The sequence below is a fragment of the Pseudorca crassidens genome, chromosome 8 (assembly GCF_039906515.1).
Source record: "Pseudorca crassidens isolate mPseCra1 chromosome 8, mPseCra1.hap1, whole genome shotgun sequence".
In the NCBI taxonomy this organism is placed as follows: Eukaryota; Metazoa; Chordata; class Mammalia; order Artiodactyla; family Delphinidae; genus Pseudorca; species Pseudorca crassidens.
The window spans coordinates 60,079,539-60,100,915 of NC_090303.1; the positions used below are offsets into that span (position 1 = coordinate 60,079,539).

General features: G+C 40.6%; 2 protein-coding genes across 9 annotated transcripts in view; one reads left to right on the plus strand and one right to left on the minus strand.

The window, feature by feature from the left end:
• CREB5 (cAMP responsive element binding protein 5) overlaps positions 1-19,803 on the plus strand; it is a 412,570-nt gene extending 392,767 nt beyond the window's left edge. For 4 of the 7 annotated variants that reach the window (XM_067746600.1, XM_067746601.1, XM_067746598.1 and 1 more), the window contains 3 exons: positions 3,631-3,861; positions 12,293-12,401; positions 13,295-19,803. In XM_067746600.1, coding sequence (XP_067602701.1) covers positions 3,631-3,861; positions 12,293-12,401; positions 13,295-13,458 — 504 coding nt within the window. In that variant the 3' untranslated portion in view covers positions 13,459-19,803. Of the gene's footprint in view, positions 1-3,630; positions 3,862-12,292; positions 12,402-12,958; positions 12,988-13,294 lie in introns of all 7 variants that reach the window. The other 3 variants (XM_067746604.1, XM_067746599.1, XM_067746602.1) reach the window with 2 other exon arrangements.
• TRIL (TLR4 interactor with leucine rich repeats) overlaps positions 1-21,377 on the minus strand; it is a 138,768-nt gene that overhangs the window by 15,076 nt on the left and 102,315 nt on the right. For both annotated transcript variants that reach the window (XM_067746593.1, XM_067746594.1), the window contains exon 3: positions 2,965-3,813. The gene's annotated coding sequence lies outside the window, so the exon portion shown is untranslated. The remainder of the gene's footprint in view (positions 1-2,964; positions 3,814-21,377) is intronic.

A 21,377-nucleotide genomic window follows, 5' to 3' on the forward strand; every position in this document is an offset into this window, starting at 1 on the left:
GTCCATGTACCCGCGTGAGTTTTAGTAAGTGGATGAAGGGCATGTATAGGAGCACGGCTAGTCCTAGACATTTTGGACCTTCAAGTGGGATGACCTTTGTCAGTTCCCTCCACCCAAACTGCCAGGTTCCAACCAGCTGGGTCAGAATGGCGTCAGAAGCTTTGGATCACACTTATTCACTGTCTCCTCCATTGTCTGCCTCTGTACCTCTCACCGGGCAGCTTTTAGAGATCTTGCATCAACCCCTCCAACACACACCAAACCTGGACAGCCATCCACAAAATGTGTTATCCATAAGCAACTCTCCATTCAATAGATAAGCTTATTTATTAGCTAAGCTTACTTTTGCAAAGTTCTTAGAGGTATTCTATATAGAAAATAAGAGTGTAGGCTTTGGAGTGAGAAAACTTTCATTCTTTGCCCACCTTACTTGTTGTATGACTGTGGTCAGTAGATGAACCTCTCTAAGCCTCAGTTTTCCCATCTGTAAAATGGGGTGATAATAGACCAAGCTCATAGACCCTCAGGAGTATTAAATAAGAGAATGTTTTGCCCTTGGCACAGTTTTCAATACATGAGAGCCATGATTAATTCCAAACCGAATAATGTGATAGAAGCTTAGCAAGTAGTTTAGCAATAAAATGCTATCCAAAGCACCTTTTTAGTCATGTGCCATAGTAGGACATATATTTAGAAGGGAAAAAGAGAACTATAATAGATCGACTATAAACTATAATAAGGTCAAAGATAGGCAGAGAGAGTCACATGTATACTTATATTTTTTAAAAACGGATAGCATCAAGTTTTGGTTGCATTTGTGAGCGAGTTACTTCACAGACAAGCTTAACAGTTCATTAAATATAAAAGCCATTCATTAGCTAATTACGAATTAGCCAATTGCCCTCCATCTCAAGTCAGTAAGTGGCCAGTTTTATATGCAATCAGTTAATTGCCTTTATAATTGGCTGCACAAAGTTGCTTTTTTATCCTATGCTACTAAAAAGAAAGAGTCCAGGTTGGTCTTGTTGAAATTTGAACAAGATCATTTAGACCGTATTCAAAATGCCACTGTTAACTGTATTAACTTGGTTGATATTGAGATTCTTGTCATGTGGCCTAATTGTATGATTGTCAGAACAACAGAAGTTTATTAAGGTCATCCAACTCTGAGATTCTAAGACGACTTGGAATAAATTCTGTCATTTTGAAATTACAGTTAATTATTTTTGATCAAAATTTTCAGAGCATCTGTGTCAACAGAATGCCATTCTATTTATTTTACTGAAGTATAGTTGGTTTATAATATTGTGTTAGTTTCAGGTGTACAGCAACGTGATTTGGTTATGCATATATATATCTATATTCTTTTTTATTCTTTTCCATTATAGTTTATTACAAGAACTATGAATATAGTTCCCTGCGCTATACAGTAAATCCTTCTTGTTTATCTACTGTATGTATGGTAGTGTGCCTCTGTTAATCCCATACTTCCAATTTATCCCTCCCACCCCACCCCTACAGAATGCTATTTTAAAAAGATGATAGGTAACGATAATTATCGTTTTTGATAATTTTGTTTAAAGCACAAATTCTGGTCTTAGGGTTGCATTTTCAATTTCTCCTGGCTTCTTGCGATTCTTTTGCATATAAGAATGTGACTTCAGAGTCCTGGTACCACTCCTTGGCCACCAGGAATTTCTCTTAACCAAACCACACCTTGACCCTGAACCTGGACTGCACCTGAAACCACCATGTAACTTACCCCTTTGGGTAAAGGCAGAGGAGAAGCATCAGGGGGTAAAGGCTTGTTAACGTTAGCGTGGTAGAATACAGTATCGAAAGAGAGGTCCCTGCACCGGAGATTAAAACCCAGTTTTACCTACTTGAGAGTCTTGTCTAGGGCTGGCAGTGAGAGATCACTAATTCATACAAAGAAATGAATGAATGTATTTCATTCATTTTTTGCCTGTTAATCCCATACTCCCAATTTATCCCTCCCACCCCACCCCGACAGAATGCAAAAATAGCCAGGTTAGCGCCTTCTTTCCTAGTGCTTTGCTTTGCGGTGGTTAGCTCAGAAGTTACTGCACCTGAAATGACTAGTGCTAAACGTTTGCCAATAACAAGGAATACATCTTCATCAGCCGCTCTGGTGAGTAAGATCTTAGACAATTTATTTTGTTATTCCTCTGTGATTCGGAGGAAAGGAATTGCCAATAAACAGTTTTAGAAAATGTCTTTGCTTTAAACAAAATTACTGAGATGCAATCTAACCTCAGTCCTGAGACTGATTCTTTTTCAGTTAGTCATTGAGGGTTTGATAGAGTTAGTTTAGGATTAAAATATATCATCATCAGTCAGCTGATGTCAACCAGGAGCCATTATTAGTGCAATTACAGTCGTTCTGATTGATTTCAATCATAGGGTTGGAATGTGGTAGAAAAGGTGGCTGGGTTTCACTTTTAAAACTTTTTGCCTGTTATTTCTGCAGGTTAAATGCCTCTTGTAAAACAACTTTATAGGTATTACAGCCATAAGCCTGAGTGACTGAGCAATGAGAGGGAGGAGAAAAAAAACACCACCACCCTTTATTGAGAATGAAGAAAAGGGAAGGAGTGAAGTGCATTAGGGAAGCATTAGGTGTCCAGACTCATCAACAGTCAGTCATAGAAATTTCACTAGGTGCTGAGTGTCTGCTGTATGAAGGGAAATAAAGCCATATGTGTGGGAGTCCCTAAAACCTTAGATGTTGTTGAGCCCCATGCAGACCTTACAAGGAATCTATAAGCATAGTAAAACTTTTTAGTAAAGTGCTTTGCCACTCCTAGGATTTCCTTATAATGTAAGTATATACAACCACCCCTCCCTGTCAACAGACACGGTGTATTAACAGGGCTCAGTGCTGCATCACGATGGACTTTCGAAGGCCCCGCTTCCCCATCACCTAGAAATTCACCCACTCACCATCTCCTGTAACTCCTTCAGCCTTGGTCAAGCTCTGAGGAGGAGACAGGCCCATTTGCAGTTTGCGGGTCCAGCTAGGCATTTGCAGTAAGAACTGTGAAATTGTGACAAAAGGATTTCAGCTGCTTTCCAGGCTTCACGGGGTTCTTTTGATAGGAGTCACAATGGCAGTGCTGTCCCAGAGGTGTGTTCTAGGAACATGGTTTTGACACCATTAGTATGAAAGGCATTCACAACCTGCCCAGAAGGAGTTTTCTGCAGATGACAGAAGACTCATCAGTAGGGTGACAGTCACCCTGACCTCTGTTTTCACCTGTGCCATACATTGGCACTTTGAGATTTTACAAGGCACCTTAAAATATTTTTAACATCTGAGGAGAAAAAAAAGTTTCTTCTATCGTGATTCAGCCAAATGCCAGTCAGGGGGAAAAAATCTACTTGACTCTCTTTTCGCAGATCATCCCTGTATCTTTTGCCAAAATATCACAGAAGATAGCGGGGTGATGCTTTTCCTTCTCATGAGCGTGATCTCATTGTTGACTTCATTCTTAGAAAACAAGTGTAACCTGCTAACTAAAACAAGCGACTCCCTGTGTTTTGCATTTCAACACCTTACCCAGCCGTTCCTCCTCTCTCCCCATCACCCCCTCCCCCTCTCTTTCCCAGCAGGTTTCACCAGCGACACAACAGATGCAGGCCACCCAGACGATACAGCCGCCTCAGCCCACAGGGGGGCGCCGGCGAAGGGTGGTGGATGAGGATCCTGACGAGAGGCGGCGGAAATTTCTGGAACGGAACCGGGCAGCCGCCACCCGCTGCAGACAGAAGAGGAAGGTCTGGGTGATGTCACTGGAAAAGAAAGCAGAAGAACTCACCCAGACAAACATGCAGCTTCAGGTGCAGGCCACTGTCTCTCTCCACAGGACTCAAAGGCCCTGTGTAACATTGGCATTTCCTGCCCCGGCAGGCACTTGTTGACCTAAGCACTAACTAACACCACCCCTTAGCCCACAGAGCAACTGCAGGCTGATTCCTCAAGGTTTATTAGTTCCGAGACACTCTACAAAACAAAACAACCATTCGGTTTTACATCGGTCTGCTCTGAGGAGGGAAACCCTGCCCAATTAATTTATAGGGCTGGGAGCAGAAGCTTGGTCAGACAGAGGTTCAAACTCTTGTTCCGTACCTACCTGCTGGGTTTAACCTCTCTGGCTCTCAGTTTCCTCACCTATAAAATGGGAATAATAACCTCATAAAGTTGTTGGGAGGAATAAATGAACTAATGTCTACAGAGCCGTTTGTACATCATAAATCTGCAACCGAAAGGCCGCTCTTTATGTCCACTGGATGACGGGGTTGCTTCACTTTACACTAGATTATCTATATTTTTGTTTGTTTAGTGGAAAAAAGGGAGGTTTGTGTTTATTATTTTGCTCCATAAGAAAAGGCATGTTTCCATCTCATTTTTAAACTTGACAAGATTTGGATCTTGCATGATTTTTGCTTTCCATGGGTGGCTCAGTGGGGGGACATTTTATAACAAGGCCACTTCTAGGAATTTTTGAGAACCTCCAGCACCTGGAGCTTCTCCAGCGGACTTCATGCCATACACATGACACAGTTCAGGACATTTGTTCTAACACAAAAAGAAGTGCACTGTTCACCAGCAGAAGAAAAAGCAAGTATTATATAAGTGACAAGCAGGCAGGGATAGCAGTAAAACTCGTGGATTAGAGTGCTGGATTATATAACAGTGCTTCCAGGAGCAGAGATAATGGCTAAAGAGTGGAGGGAAGAGGGGAGAGAATGCCTAAAATAGGGAGAATCTGCTCCTCAGTAGTTCATAGGTCACCTTCACCCCCCATCCTCTGCGCATCCTCAGAAAGGAGCAATTAGGGTGCCAAACCCCCCTTTGCATATTTAATTCCATTAAGTGGAAATGGTCTTGAGACATCCAGTGTACAAATTGAAATTATACAAAGAAAGTTTGGGTTATACAGGGACTGACTGTCATTATTTATGGATGTTCACTCTCCCCCCCAAAGTTTATCATTCTTTTAACGATAGACATGAGAAAGAAACTGGGAAACGTATATAGCAGATATGGGGGAAGTAAGATAAGAAATCCTCCCACTGGCTTGTACGAAGCTTGTGTGAAGTTGGAGACTCTGTTACCCTCTCCCCCGACCACTTACCCCCTTTTCTAATGTCGGGTCTAGCATGGAGAGTTCCTGAGTGTCTGTACTCAGTATCTGCTGAATAAATGAATGAGCTCCCCATCTCTGGAGTGTCCAAGAACTAGCTGCCTGACCACTTGGCAAAGATGCGATTTAAGGGAATCAAGCCGCAGAGTTTGGCTGGACTCAAACACCGCCGAAACCACTCTAACTTGAAAGTCTATAATTCTAGAATCTGGCAGGCCTAGTAGTATGTGAGAAGCTTTTAGGTGGACATGAGTACACATTTTTAATATTACTAATAATATTTTAATTTTTATGTGCACTGAAAAATGTAATCAGAACATCAAACCTTCAGTTTCACAGATATTTTTGGTAAGGACCAGGCTAAATCTTTAAAAAATGAGTTAATTTGTACAAACATGTTAAGTAAATAAAAGTTCTGGTGTATGTGACCTAGCAAATATCACAGCAGTGGTTTTGTAATGACTGAAATGTGAGAAGCCCTGGAATTTGCTACCAGTTCTGAGATCTGCAAGAGGATCATGAACAGGTGCAGGTTTTCTCAATCTCAGCACGATTACCTTGGGGCTCAGTAATTCTTTGTTGTCTCCAGTGCAGTGTAGATACTTAGCAGTATCCTTGACCTCTACCCTCTAGGTATCAGTAGCACTCTCTACCCCACCCCCAAGTTGTGACAACTGAAAAACGTTCAGACAATACCAAACGTCCCCCGTGGGGGGCAAGATTACCCCTGAGTGAGACCCACTGACCTAGATGAAGGAGCCTTGAGTCGTCAGCTGACATGTAATCAGATGCGGACAAGTTCTTAAATCAGTTTTAACTAAAATGAGTCCTTGCAGAATGACCCCAGGGTATTGACCATCATTCTAGAGCCTGAAGACATGGAGGGGGTCATAGCAGAGAGCCAGGAAAAGTGAGGATACTGGTTTACTTTGACGTCAGATGTGTTCATGACTTGACATATGAACATATGTTATAGCTTTCACTTAACATATAAGGTACTTAACATATAAGGTATATCCTTTATGCGAACCTAATCTACTTTTTTAAAAGAGTATATTTTAAAACATGCTTATTGCCAGAAGAGAGACTTTTTATTTTATTTATTTATTTTTGGCTGCATTGGGTCTTAGTTGTGGCTCATGGGATCTTTTGTTGCAGCTCGCGGGCTTCTCTCTAATTGTGGCACTCGGGCTCAGTAGTTGCGGCCCGGGCTTAGTTGTCCTGCAGCATGTGGGATCTTAGTTCCCCAACCAGGGCTCGAACCTGCATCCACTGCATTGGAAGGCGGATTCTTAACCACTGGAGTACCAGGGAAGTCCCAAACGTAATCTATTAACTTTCACATTTTTAGAACCAAAATGGAAGGATAAGAGATACTAGAATTCTAGCCCCTGAAAACCAGAAAAAAAGTCCTATTGGGGCCATTTAACAGGCACCAGTATTTTTGGTTGTTAAAGCAGTGCCTGAGGAAGGGACGGTCTCTGAAAAGACTACGTTGTTGGTGTTTCCAACCACTGCTTTGCTTCACAGGGACAGAAACCACAAGGGCTCCATGTTTTCTGTGATGCCGAGTGCTCTGCATCATGCCGTGTGATGCTGGAGAGGATATGCAGATTCTGCTACCTTTGAATGACCCTTTCCCTCTCACTGGACCTTTGTCAAAAGAAAAAGTTGTCTCTCTTGAGGCTGGTCCAGTGAGCCAAATTTTAAGTAAACAGAAATGGAAGGTGCTACACAAACAAACTCCCTCCAAAAGGAATATCCAAGGTCTGGATGGCCAGCTGCCACTTTTGAGTTGTCTTCCAGCATAAATCTAGTTAGGCTGCAGAGCTTCAGATTGGAAAAATTAGAACTGAGAAAACAAAATCAAACTCCCAGACTTCATTTCCTCATCTCACAACAAATCTCTACCCAAGAGGTCAACACAGGTATAGGAATTGGAAATATTAGAAACCACCCAATCTGACATTTTATTTGGGAGAAACTGAGTCTCGGGGGACACGAGAAGTCTTCCTGAAAGTCACACAACCAGCAAGTAGTAGGATGAAAACCCAAGCGAGTCTTCTCTTGACCTAACCCACTGCTCTGTGATCTTTCATTCTAGAAAGTTCTTCAACTATGAAGGAATCCACATTCTTTTCACTGACAGAGTGGCTGAGATCAGCTCTAAATTCATCAACTACTAATGTGGTGCTCAGTGGATTGTGTTCAATAGATGATACGGAAATCGTCTGGTCGCCCACGGAAATAATTGCTTTTCTTTTTCAGTACAAAGACACATGGCCTAAGTCGCTGCTGAAATTTTAGACACACGAGCTCAGGTTTAGGACTTGGCAAGAGAATAGGCCAGATGGGAACTGTTGCTGTACAAATTGAAAGTCCTTTGTTTTAGAATGAACCAAACCTGGCCTCAGTTAATCTACAAAAAAAAAAAAAAAAAAAAAAATAGGGGAGGGGCTATGTGGCAGGGCTCATTTTGATAATTATTTTTTTGGCATGGACTACTGCTTGCATCAAAAAGCATTTGGAGTTTATCATATTAACAAAATGACATCCCCCCAAAACTGAAAATGTAGCTATTAGGGACTTCTTGGAGTGCTTGTTTAAAGTATGTTATTACAGTGTTGAATGTCTATATAGGGGTGCTGCTTCATCCCAAGGCAACTTTATGGGTTTAAGAACAGATTAATCTTAACTACATCTATACTCTTACAGTCCCTATTTAAATGGCTAAACTTTTAGGAGTAGCAAACCCAAACTAGTTTAGAAAAAAGAATGAAGAGCTGATTTCAGCAAGAGAATCAATACTTATTATTAATACTTTGCTTTTGCAAAGTGCTTCTATATGAAGACCTATAGTTATTATTAGAAACTACACAAGGGAGTAAAAAAAAAAATTGGTGATTTGCATCAATTCGTAATGCAAGGCAATTCAGAATAAGAAAATGTCTCCAGAAGTCCTGGTTTCTATTTCCCTACTAGAACTGCAGGCCACTTTTGATTTCTTTTATGCATTTTGAAACATTTGCTGTCTGGTTCTTCTCTTCCAAAATGTATTCAAGGTGATTTCTATTAATGTTATCTTGAAAAGGATTTTTATTTAAAATATAGTCTAGTATTTGTGCATTTCCTACATCAGTCGGTCTATCAATATAGAATGATATCTATCAGTATCTATCAATATGGAATGTTTATGCATGTGCACAGCACACATGATTCACTCCGCTTCCTCTAGGGCAGAGATTCTCTACTGTTTTTAACCCAGATGCTCCCTTATGGAATCTGATGAAGGCTCTGTAGACTCTCACAATATGGAAATGTACATGGACTTGAAATTTTGCACAAAAGTGAAACTGTAAATGTTGCTTTGGAATCTGCCCTGTTAAGATTTGGAAGTACAGGAGGTGCTGGAACTGGCTCCCTTAGGAAATATAAGACTTGATATATAAGCCCATTTGAGAACACCAGAAGCAATTAACTAGTGAATAAAAAATCAAGATGGAGACCTTCATTAGATTATTAGGTAATTAGCATTCTCAATAGAAGGCAACTCACAGAATAAAAAACTATCTTGCAGGAAGTAACTAGAAAACTAGTCCAACCACCTTGTTTTACACTAGGTTGGTGTGGCAATTTGGGGAGCCAAACCCGATTATTCTCAACTCTCATTTGAGAGTTCCTTTTTCCGCTGGAAGCTGCCCCATGAATTTCTGTTGCCTCTCTGGCCATTAGACTTTTATTTAGTCCTTATCAGTATCGTACTTATGTGTGCATGATCTAAGCAAGAGGGAGGCTGATTGCTCTTGTCTATGGAGAATATTAATTGGCATTCATTTTCCAACCCTAACATAGCTAAATAACATAATTACTAATATATTACATTAAGAAATATGTCCATATTCACATATATCTTTAAATGATGGTCAGTTGTTACAGTGCTCTCCAGGTTCCTACATTTTTACAGACCCTCACAACTCCCAGGTCCTCAGTTTCTATACTTACAATGTATTGGTTTATTAATAAAGTGCTTTGCTGTCCAGAGACAAAAAAATGCCACTAAAATCATCTATTTTCTATGGGGCTTTGGTTATAGGCCAGGACACCACATACACTGTTTGTTGTGGTGATTGGTGCTGTTTTATTGTGGCCTCTCATGAAAGCAAAAGGTTTATCCTGAAATGGTTTGGGATATGCCAAGTATTGTAGGCAGTTAGCTCCTTGCAATTGTAGGAGCCCGAAGAACGGAATTCAAGGTGTTTTTTTTAAGGAAGGGGCAACGTACACTTCGAGTCTGGGGGATGGAAGACTGCCTAGAAAAGGTGTGACTGCTGAGGACACAGAGGAGGAAGAAATGGAGACTAAAATCATCCCCTCCAAGGCAGCCGCCAAGTGAGACTTTTCTTCCAGAAGTAGAAGAAGGCAACAGAGTCCTGTTGTTTTATTTTAAATACTTTCCTCGTTTGTTTCCTAGATCATGGAAGAAAAGTATGGCTGGATTCACTAAGGACTGGAGCGTTACTCCACTTTCTTAGAACCATTGTCTACAACGGACAGTTTCCCCTTAGGGTCCAGGTGTCTAGCAGTTGTGATTTCAGAAAAGTGTTATCTCTATAGTCCAAATACAAATCATGTCACATTTCATTTTGAGGCCAAATATGTATACATTCAAACATCTTAGTTTTTTCTCCTTTTTCTGTTCTGTTTTTGTCTGTTTTGTTTTTAACCAGGGGCTGCCTTCTGTTTAATGGTCTAAAAGTAACTTTCTTTTACACAGGCTATTTTAAGCAGAGGGGGAGCTGGGAAAAGGAAGGATGGCTATCTGAATTTAAATGGGCATAAAATTAGAGAAAAAAATAGTGTTTAAGGCTAAAATAAATTGTCCTATAAATAAACTTGTCCCACTGACCCCCAAATTGACAAGGGTCACTTTCAGCTTTGATAGGGCCCCTTATCAACTGCACTCATTTGGAGGTGGGAGGTGCAATTCACCTTCCTGAACGTTCTCAAATTTAAGAGCAGTTTTCCTGTGAAATTAAGTGATTTATTCATCATTAGTGCTAATTTCTCAGGCATTTAAAAAAAAATTTATTGGAGTATAGTTGATTCACAATGTTGTGTTAGTTTCAGGTGTACAGCAAAGTGAATCAGTTATACATATACACATACCCATTCTTTATTAGATTCTTTTCCCATATAGATTATTTCAGAATATTGAGCAGAGTTCCCTGTGCTATACAGTAGGTCCTTATTAGTTATCTGTTTTATATATAGTAGTGCATATATGTTAATCCCAGTCTCCTAACTTATCCCTCCCCGCTTTCGTCAGATAGGCATAAAAGCCTTGTAGATGAGATTTTTATTATTTTTTTATTCATGCTACTCAACATTTGATTACTTATACTGTATTTTGCAAATGAGTCTGAAATTAGGAGGTATTCTTTGAAACAATTTTCCAAAAAATTTTTTAATTAACTTCAGAATCCCAAACTTACTTTTTAGGTGATAAATACATGCCTCAAAAGCCAAGTTCATACTGAAAGTGTAGATGCAACTTAATGACAAATGTTAAAACACCTTCTTCTGTGTGCATGCTTTTGAAACGTCTCCTCCACGTGGAGTGTAATTGCGGGGCAGCCACAAATGAACATGGGCCAGAGAGAGGTGTTACTTATCACAACTGTAAAATGGCTTATTTGCTACGTTTACAGTTTACTTTTATCAAGTGGCAGCACCTTGGAAGCATCTGTTCTACATTTATACAGTTGTCCCTCAATATCAGTGGGTATTGGTTCCAAGACTGGCCTCAGATCCCATAATCCGCTTATGCTCAAACCCCATCCTCAGCCCTCTGTATCCGTGGTTCCGCATCCTCAGATTCTGTCAACTGCTAATCATGTAGTATTGTTATCTATGGAAAAAATCTGCACGGAAGTGGACCCGCACAGTTCAGACCCGTGTTGTTCAAGGGTCAAATGTATTTGTAGACGACGGTGCCAAGTACATTATTCCACAAACTATGAACCTATCTTTGTGAATTACTACATAAAGTGGAGATTTGTGGCACTTATCTAAGTAAATCCACAACACCCTGATATTGAGGAGGGAAAAAGTTTATAGACTGAAATTAGCCAAACTAGTTAATGAACCAGTCAAATTAACTCAGTCATGGCCCTAAACTCTATTGCCCTTGGCCTCCCTGGGCTGACCTGATCCCACCAATCGAGGACCTACGTTTGCTCTGTATACTTCCATGCTTCCTCCTAAGTGGCATCAGGCAGAAGGACGTGCTTTGTTGAACTCTAGCCCATGAAGAACTTCTTTTGGGAAATCGGCTTATTCTGAGGGCATTTCAGTTTGAAGCCGCTCACCCTGCCACACAGTTCCTCCCCGTGCCTCACGTTCACCTTCTATTCGTGGTCAATGTCAAACCTGAACCTGTAAGATAGCATGGGGACTTCCCTGGCAGTCCAGTGGTTAAGACTTTGCCTTCCAGTGCAGGGGGTGTGGGTTCGATCCCTGGTCGGGGAGCTAAGATCCCACATGCCCTGCAGCCAAACAACCAAAATATAAAACAGAAGCAGTATTGTAACAAATTTCAATAAAGACCTTAAAAACACATGGTCCATGTCAAAAAAAAAAAAAGAAAAAAAACTTAAAAAAAAAAGACAGCCTGAAGAGATTATGAGAGCTAAATTTATTGAGCACTTCGTATGTGCTAGGCATTGTTCTGCGTGTTTTGCATGTTACCTCATTTAATCCTCACAACAACTCAAAGAACTTTGTACTATTTTCATTCCCATCCAAGGTTGCTAGAGCTTAGCCGGGTTATGTTACCTGCCTAGAGTCACCCAGTCAGTGTAGAATGGAGGGTCCCACCTAAGTAACTTTTAATAGGATTAAGCTCTTGAGTTAAAACCTAGTCTCTTCAGAAAGCCCCTGGGAAACCTGAGGGCCAAATCAAAGGCAAGCTACAAATTTTCAGGTGAATCCCGTTAAATAATACTATTAATGTCATTCAGACATAACAGAAAAGAAGTGTGCCAGTTACACTGTTGAAAGTGCACGGGGCCTTGGGTTTGTATTCTCTGGTCTTCTTAACATGACTTGGATCCGTCTCTTTCCAGAATGAAGTGTCCATGTTGAAAAACGAGGTGGCACAGCTGAAACAGCTGTTGTTAACGCATAAAGACTGCCCCATAACAGCCATGCAGAAAGAATCACAAGGATATCTAAGTAAGTCATTGACTTGTTTGCTTGTTTTAGTGTCCAGTTTTTTTGCCACCAATTTCTCATTGGATTTATTGAAAGAACAAAAGTAAAGCATAGACTGCACACCCAGGTGGATATCATGCTAGAATTCTTGAGTGGCTGCCAGACTACTGCACCAGAGGGAACCCTTCTTTTCTGACCCCATTCATCACCATGACCGCCACCTCCTAATAATTTCTGGCTAGACGTTCCCTGGCATTCCACATTGTAAAATCCCACCAAATTCCAATCCGGCAGCCAGTAGGAGCCCAATTACTGGTGGGCTAGCAGTCTTTTATGGGCTGGGAAACAGGCTTTGGGTGAATTATATCCAGTGCCTCAGGATATGCTGCATGTTATTCACCAGGCTGAAAAGCTAGTGACCTTGTCTCAGTTTACCAATACGTAAAGTGGATCTGTTTTTCTAGATCCCAATATCTGCACCTGGAATGTCAATAGGTTCAATGCTAATTGAGTAGGGGATGGCGGAAGAAGGGGGGATTCATGGCTGAAGGTCAATTTCTTTTCAAATAATTTTTTAGATTGAGCAACACAGATTCTCCCACCACATGTGAGTATTTTTCCACATTTGATATATGGATGGCTCTTTGAAAAGACAAGATGGGGACTTCACATGCCACAACTTAAACACATCAACTCATGTTGCTGATCTAGAAAGCATGGCTTTGCTTGTAGCTATAAACTGGGAAGGCACAGCTTTGTGACTTTAAAATAAAGTTTTGGAATTAACCTCCAGGAGAAAATGTGTGAAACGCTCCTATTTCTAGCAAGCATCTAGCAATATTTTTTGAGTAGTCTCCAAGTCCACCCAGGAAAGAGCTATATTGGTGTGTGTGTGTGTGTGTGCTTTTTCCTAGGTCCAGAGAGTAGCCCTCCTGCAAGCCCCGTCCCCACGTGCTCTCAGCAGCAGGTCATCCAGCATAACACCATCACCACTTCCTCGGCCGTCAGCGAGGTGGTAGGAAGCTCCACCCTCAGTCAGCTCACCACTCACAGAACAGACCTGAATCCGATTCTCTAAAATCCGAGGGTCAGACCTTGCCTCCAAGGAGAGCTGTCGCATATCCTGCGTCCTTTCTTTTAAGGGCATTTTTAGAATTAACTCAGACCTGGAAGACTCCTCAGCCCTTCAAAGACTGGCTTTCATTTTTATAGTTATTATGGAAATGTTGTCTTTTATACTCAGTTATATAAGCAAAAAAGGGAGTTATGCAATTAATAATCTATCAGCTTGGGAAATGCTTTGGTGCTTTTCTCCAATTTTCTGGTACCAGTTACTTGTTTATAAACTGAACTCTTTCTGTATATAGTCATGGTTTCATTCTTATCAGTCCAACCCTTTGCCTGAAACGTTGAATCTTGTTAAGCCACAGCTTTTAGCCAAAATGAGGCGTACCTAGATGTCCAGTATACAGACTGCAAGGCAACTGGGGGAGAAGTCTGATGATGTCATAGCTTATGTTGAGTTGGTGCTATGATGTCACCAGAATCCCAGATAAATGGAGAGCCTTTTCCACAACCCTGTTTCTCTTACTATAAAAAAAAGTATAAGCTCCATTGATGTCCAAATAAAATCAGCAAGCATCTCACCACCTCTCCTCCTACTCTTGGTCCACTTCCTTGAATGCCCAATTTTCCTTTCCATTTCCACTTTTACCTGGGCTCCCTATTGACTCTTTATTTTTACTTTCTGTTTTATTTTTTCCCCTTTAGCGTTGCATGCAAAGAAGAAAATAATGTTTAAAGGAAAAAAAAAAAAAGCTAATGTGGACCTAGCCATGGCTTCCCTTGCCCCTGACCCATTCAACTCTTGCTTTTCACAAAAGAGTAACTGGGAGATGTTTAATGTGCCTGGTTTAATGTTTTTAATAATCAGAGCAAATAAAAGGTGGCTTAGCCGTAGGTGAAGCACTGTTGAATGCCAGCTGTGGAGACGCTAGGGAAGGGAGCTTTATAGCCTCAATTGTGGGAGTCCAAATTATGATGCAGAGCTAGAACATCATACCCTCGAATTACAACTGGTTTTATATGGCCTGTCTATAATGTTGAAAATCCATGTACTATATAATAATTCAGAAGGGCTCTGTTCACTACACAGATTATGTTGTTCAATCATTAGCTGCTAATAGCCTAAGATATATTATTATTTTTTTCTTAAGCCTATGGAACCGTCTTTGCTGTTCTGGTGGGTGAAAGTAGACGAACTACTGGAGGAACAGAGAGAGAAAGAAAACCTAATGTTTCCATGGAGGTGCTTCCCGCCCTCCCACAGCAGTTAAAGCACTCTGGCTGCTCAAAGTATCCCCTGGATATGGCTACTCCACTCTTCTGAATAATTCTGATTTATACTTTCAGCAACTTTCCTGGACTTGCCCATTATAAAAAGCAGATAGTCCGAACCACAGTTGTGCCTCCTTGAAACAAGCCATTCTACTGCGCTAAGGTTTTAATGTCACATCTCACAAATAACTGGGGCTAATGTTCTTCTCTAGTTGTCTAGGCAGGTGCTGGTGTTTCATCTCCATTTGAATGCTTGACCTCCAAACATGAGTGTGTGTGTGTGTGTGTGTGTGTGTGTGTGTGTGTGTGTGTGAGAGAGAGAGAGAGAGAGAGAGAGAGAGCGCGCGCGCGAGCGAGCGCGCAAGATAATGGGATTTAAAAAAGTAGTATTTTACAAAAGGTGTAGCTTTTATAAGAGTTCGGAAAAGGGAAGGATGTGGGTTTTTTCTCTCAGTATAGTGTAAGAATCTATTTTGGAGAAAAAAAGAAAATATAAGGGTTATGAAGCATGGTTTTTATAACTAGTTTCAGTTTTATCTAATAACTTACTTTTTAAATCAATATTTATCAACAATCTTTTCATGTATGCAGTGCTTTCAAAAAGAAAGTTTTGAGTTTCCAGGGAAACGCATAACTTGGATATATGATCTAAAAAATCAAAACAAAAGCAAAAAAAATAAAAAGAGAAAAAAGAAAAAAATGCAAACAAGAAAAGGATTTTCTATTATATTTTAGACAAACATATCATTTTGAAGTATTTTAAATACTGAATTCAGTTATTTTGTTTTGTTTTGAATCCCAGCTGTAATAGCTGAATGGTTTAACCTAACTGGCTTCCTAAGAAGTTTAAGATTTAGCTAAAAAAGCAGTTAACATTCTTGTCTCTATTTTGAAATCAAAAATAATTTTTTCTAAACTCCTTCCTAGGACCATTTATGTGTCCCTCTAAAAAGAAGAAAGAGCTCATTGAAATATTTGGGTATTTTAATTTTTTAATTTTTAAAAAAATTTTGTTTTGCTTTAAGTGAAAAATATTTTCTTTCTTTACTGCATGCATAGCACTTAATGAAATGGATTTTTAAAAAATCCACTGGTGATATCAGAATGTCCAAGGAGCGGGCTGTCACTAAAATTATGGTTTACTTTACTTCTGTTCCACCTCTTAATTGAAATATTTAGTTGTTAAACCAAAAGCCTCTGCAGTTAAGAACTTGCCTGAGTTTTAATTCAGCAGCTTGACGGTTTGACTGACGTGCATTATAGATAGCTCAATTATGTCTGTTTTTTATGCTAAGAAGGCAAACCACCACACACAGGTTAGCAAACGGGCCTCCACGTATAATTAGAATAAACTTCTTCTTATACTCAGGGCCTTTAGGTATGTTCATTAGCAGTGTGGAAATACAGTGAATGGAGGATGCCAGCAAGTTGTCAGAGCTTCTTGAAATCCTGAACAGAAAGGCTCATTGGTCAAATCCAACACTCGACTTATCATTATTAAATATTTCACTTGAAGGCCTAGCTTTCACCAGACTGTAGAATAATGTCTGCCTGAAAATCTCTCCATTCTTGTCCCACACTTCTTGCCAATCTGGGGAAACATTCTGCCCCGTTCTCCTCTCCCACCCAGCTACTGGGTCATCCATCCATACGGTCACAGATCAGTTGCAATGACCTTCAGAGCACCCATCCTGAGGAGGGAGGGCCCGCAGCGCAGCACTGCCTCTCCTCGTTCACAGGTGGGTTTCTGTCAGCAGGATCTGCTTCTGAAGTCACTGCCAACCTGCCTGGAAACTTCCACAGCGCCTCCCCTGCCTCCTGTGACAGGAATTAGCAGCCAAGATAGGGACACCTGATAGCGTTTCTACCAGGTCAGTCCTTACCTACACTGAGGCATTCCCATCTTAATTGTTTCTCCTTAAGACATTTCTGAACATATGCCAGGACAGGTAGAGTGAAAATCCTCCCTGTGCATGAATGGACTCGTTTTAACGCCTGGCGTGAGGTCGGATGTTTTCCCTTTACCCTTCCCCGCAGCCCTCTCCTATCTCCACATCAGTGTTTGCCAGTCACAGTCTTAACACGGCCCATGGGGACGAGCAATTTGTGTACTGTCACTGCATGCCTTCTTTTCATTAGGGTGACTTACTTGGAGCAGTTGCTCTTTGGAGCCTGTCAGGTCCAAGAAATCAAATGCAGTGCGTGTTCCGAATAGAGGGGCATCCGTGGTGAATGTGCAGGTGGCTGTGGTCTGTTAGTTCAGAAAATTGTCGTGTGCTAGTTGAGCTTGTCATTAAAAGTCAACCAGCTGCCATAAAAGACCAGCCTTTGGCTGGGGGGGGTTTAAGCATCTGTAACTGCTATAAAGCTAGCCATCCAGTTAGGATAGAATGTGCTTCTTTCTGGTTAATAAAAAACCATCTAAGAAAATATATATGTATGTATGTGTGTATACAGTGGAATTCAAGGACCAAAGCAAAATTTGAACAGGAATCTATTAATTTAGAATTTTATAAGATATTTATTAATAAATGTTATTTTTAAACATTCCATTTGAACAATATTCTTCTGTAGGATCTACTTGTTTTTAAAGGATTAGTTCATAATAAACTACTCTAGTTGTGTGTATCTTCATTTTACAGGGTTTCTAATGGCTATTCTCCATCATTTGGTGGAAATGTTTGTTTAGACCTCTGTGCATAGAAATTTCAAGGATTTGTATTGCTCTGTGAGTTATTTTTTAATCTATGTTCGGAACAGTTTTAAATCATCTATTTCTTTTTTCATTTTTAAAGTAAGCTCTTTCCTTTAGGAAGCAGAGTTCAGCTAAAGGGAATTGGTAACTATAACTGGAACAGCTCTCTTGTAAAAGTGTAAAAACAGCTTCATCTCTGCTTCTCCCCACCGCACCCCAACTTCCCAGAATGCCTTGCACTATTCAGCTTCCTTAGTGCTCTTCTCGTCCCTTCCCAAACCGTGTGCAGTAGCTTTAAGCCATTCAAGTTCCATTATGCAGTATATCTGAGAAGGGAAAGGAAATAACCCGTTTAAATTGGAATAAAATCGTGCCTATGCGAACAGTAGCAATTTAGAATCACTCTTCTGCTTTTAAAATAATTTATATTTTAAAATTGCACTTTAGCATTTGTAATCCCCGTCAGTTTCTCTCGTTCTCTTTCAGACCTCCTCCCTGCCCTTAAACTTGCCTTCACCCTCCCCTTCCCAACTACCCCACGCTTCCTCTAAGGCTCTGAGCTGCATCATTTAAAATACTTTACGGAATATTTGCACCAGGTACATTTGCGTGCGTTCACCAGTAGCATAGCCAAGACGCATTGCTCACATCAACCTAGATGAAGCCTGCTACGAGAATGCCAAGGAGAAGAGCCAGTATACTCTTTCTCCCTTTATTCACAGCATGTTTTTTAAAAATGTTATATTATGCAACAGATGTGAGGGAGCAGCTATGCTACACTTAAGAATTTTCTATCTTATCCTCCAACCAAAGTGTGCTGCATGAGCCAGGAGACATTCTTTTGTGCATCACCATGCACATCAGACTGTTGTCCTCGCCATCGTCTCTCTGGGCTGCTGAAAAAAAAACGGTGACCCTAACTATTTCACTCCTAGGTCTCAAAAATACAATGTTGCCTTGTACCGCAATTAGGGACAGCACCTCTATTTTACAATTATAACCTAAGAAAGGACAAGAAGACGCTGAAGCAATAAACTTACAAGTAAGATCCAATACCAAAACAAAGAAAAAAAAAAACAAAACCCAGCTCGTCATGTTATGAAAATGAAAAAGTGTATGTCCGTTCAAAATATTTTACTATTTCTTGTGGAGTTTTTCAGTGATGTAATGCTTATAGCCAAATTGCTTAAAGAGTGTTTATATATTTTTTTCCTTATAAATTGTCTATTTTTTAAAAAAGCTATTTAACCACAAGTTGAAGAGGGGGGGTAAGGCCAAACTGCCAGCATTTCTTAAAAGATTAATGTTCTTAAGTGGCGCTCTGATGCCTTTCCAAGCTTATCGTCAGAGGGGGCTCAATAATGATCAGCTGTTATACTTAGACCAACTTACAATATCTAGCTCATTAGAAGCCAGGATTTAGAAAGCTCTTCTTAAGCCATTGAAGATTTTCTTGCATTGTGTTTCATTTTATAGAACTTTATAGGATTTTTTTTTTAACAGAATCATTTTAGCCTCAGGACTGAGAATGTGGAACCTGAATACATTAGCTTTAAATACATCATTAAAATCTTATGCACAATAAGCTCATTAGAGTCTAGTTTGCTCCTTTAGAATACCAAGGCTATAGACGCTACAGGACGTGATGAAAGGTATCAGCCATGCTGAAGTGGAGGGGGTTTCAGAGAAAGGACCCTTCCCCACCAGCCAGCCAATAGAACAGAAGAACTGCTCGCCCTCTTTCCTTCTGTGTTCTGCTAAATCACACCTGCCTCATAGAGAGAGGAGTTCTGCCTTTGAGGTTTGTCTTGGAGAAAAGATAAACTTGAAATGTCCTCCCTGGAGAGGACATGGGATTTGGGATCTTCCGAAAAGGCCCAGAAAAAATGGCTCAGTTCAAACACAGTGTTCTAGGACAATTGGAATATAAATATTGTCCAAAAGATAGAACTAAGAGAAAAAAGGTTAACATTGTGCAAAGTAAGTGTTAACTAAGGAAGTCCTCGGAAAAGGTGCTGTCACTTTAAGTTCTGGACTCCGTGGGGTGGGGGCGGGGGGGGGGTTATTTGTAATTGTAAACAGCAAAGCATTTGTGTTTGTTTGTCTGTTTGTAAAGCAACCACCTTCCTTATTGGAAGGAGAAGAAAACTGGGGGTACATACATGTAAATACTTGCAGCAGCATTTAATATGTTTAATTTTATGTTAAGCTTTTTGTTGCATCGTGAACACATTTATCGTTACCAACGGACAATGAGTTCATTAAGACTGTTCAACTAGGTCAGATTTTTACATCTCTTTCTAGCAAGAAGAGACAAGATTTTGTGCATTTGTACAAATGTTAATAATATCACTGCAATTCCAATATAATAAAGCACTCAAATGCAAATAATATATGTACCCTCTGTATGATGAAATTTGGGTTGGGGCCTCATGACATCTACTCTGCACAAGGTTTTATTCCTGCCTCATAAACCAAGGCTTAGGCTTTCAGGGTCACCATCATCTAGGGACAAAAGCAGGTGAGATTTTCTCCTTCCCAGACCATCACTACTCTCCCACTGCCTCTTCCATCCAACTTCCCAACTGAGGCCACGAGTCTAACACATTCACAGTGGGTTGGCCACATGACTTTGGGATCAGCAGATTTTAACAGTCAAGAAATACAGCCAGTGTAAATTCATGTTTAAGTTGTGTCTGTGAACCAAGAATCACTTGCTGCCTAGTCTGACAGTCACATCCTGGTGTTCTTTGTTTGACCTCCAGAGAAGTCCGAAGGACAGTCTTATTAGCGCAGTATGCATGCACTCTTATAAACATGAACCCCCACCTTCCTCTTCTTCCTGTCTTCCTTCCTCTTCCTTATTCTTTTATTATTTTTTCTAGTCGTGCTCCTCTTTTTCTTACACTCAATCTGATCCATCAGCATGGCCAGAACCCAACCATCCTTTATCACCAATGTTACTGTTGCAGTTCTGTCCAAGCTACCAGCATCTCTTATCTGGATTAGTGCAGTGCTCTTCTAACTGGCAGCCACAGGGAGTGTTTGAAAATGGAAGTCAGACTGTATTCCTCTACTACTTAAAACCCTGCAAGGACTTCTCCACTCATTCAGAGCAAAAGCCAAATACCTTACTATCAGGTTCTATAAAGATCCCACCTGCCCTCACACTGCATTCTGAGTTCATCTCTTACCATTTTCCTTCCCCGCTCACACCTCTCCAGCTCCATTCGTATCTTTGAGGTTCCTCAAACATCCTCTCACTATCCACCGGAGAACCTTTTCACACACTGTTCATTCCCTCCATCCAAGATATTCTTCCCCCAGATGTCAGCCTACCTCCCTTTCTCATCTGTCTCCCTCTCAGTAAAGCCTTTCTATCCTACACAAAATTATATCACTCTCACTCTTCCTTCTCATCTGCCTTGCCCAGACTATACCTTCTATAGAATTTACCTCCATCTAACATAATTTAGTTTTTTTTTTTAATTGTCAGTCTCCCCCAAGTAGAATGTAAGCTCCACAAGAGAAAGGGCGTTTTCAACCTTCTTCACCCTTGCAACCCAAGATCTAGAACAGTGGATACACAATGGGCACACAGTAAACATCTGCAAGACGGGGATCTGTTATTTCCTTTCTGCCTTCTCCTTTATTATCAGAATGCTCCAACCCATCCACCTGGTTCTGTGGCCACAGCAGTCCGATTTTAAAACCAAGTACCAGGGCATGTCATCTGACACCTCGCCTGACCTTGGGACAGGATATTTGAAATTGGGACAGAAACAACAATTTGGGGTATGGGGCGATGATTGCTGTTCTAATGGCAATCCCATCTGTTACATTTGCATTAGGACCACTCAGTACACACATGGTTCCCAAGAGAGGCTTCGTAATACCCATCCCACACTCATTTGCAATTTTAAAGCCATTAATATTGGTTAAAAAAATTGTTATGATCCCACATT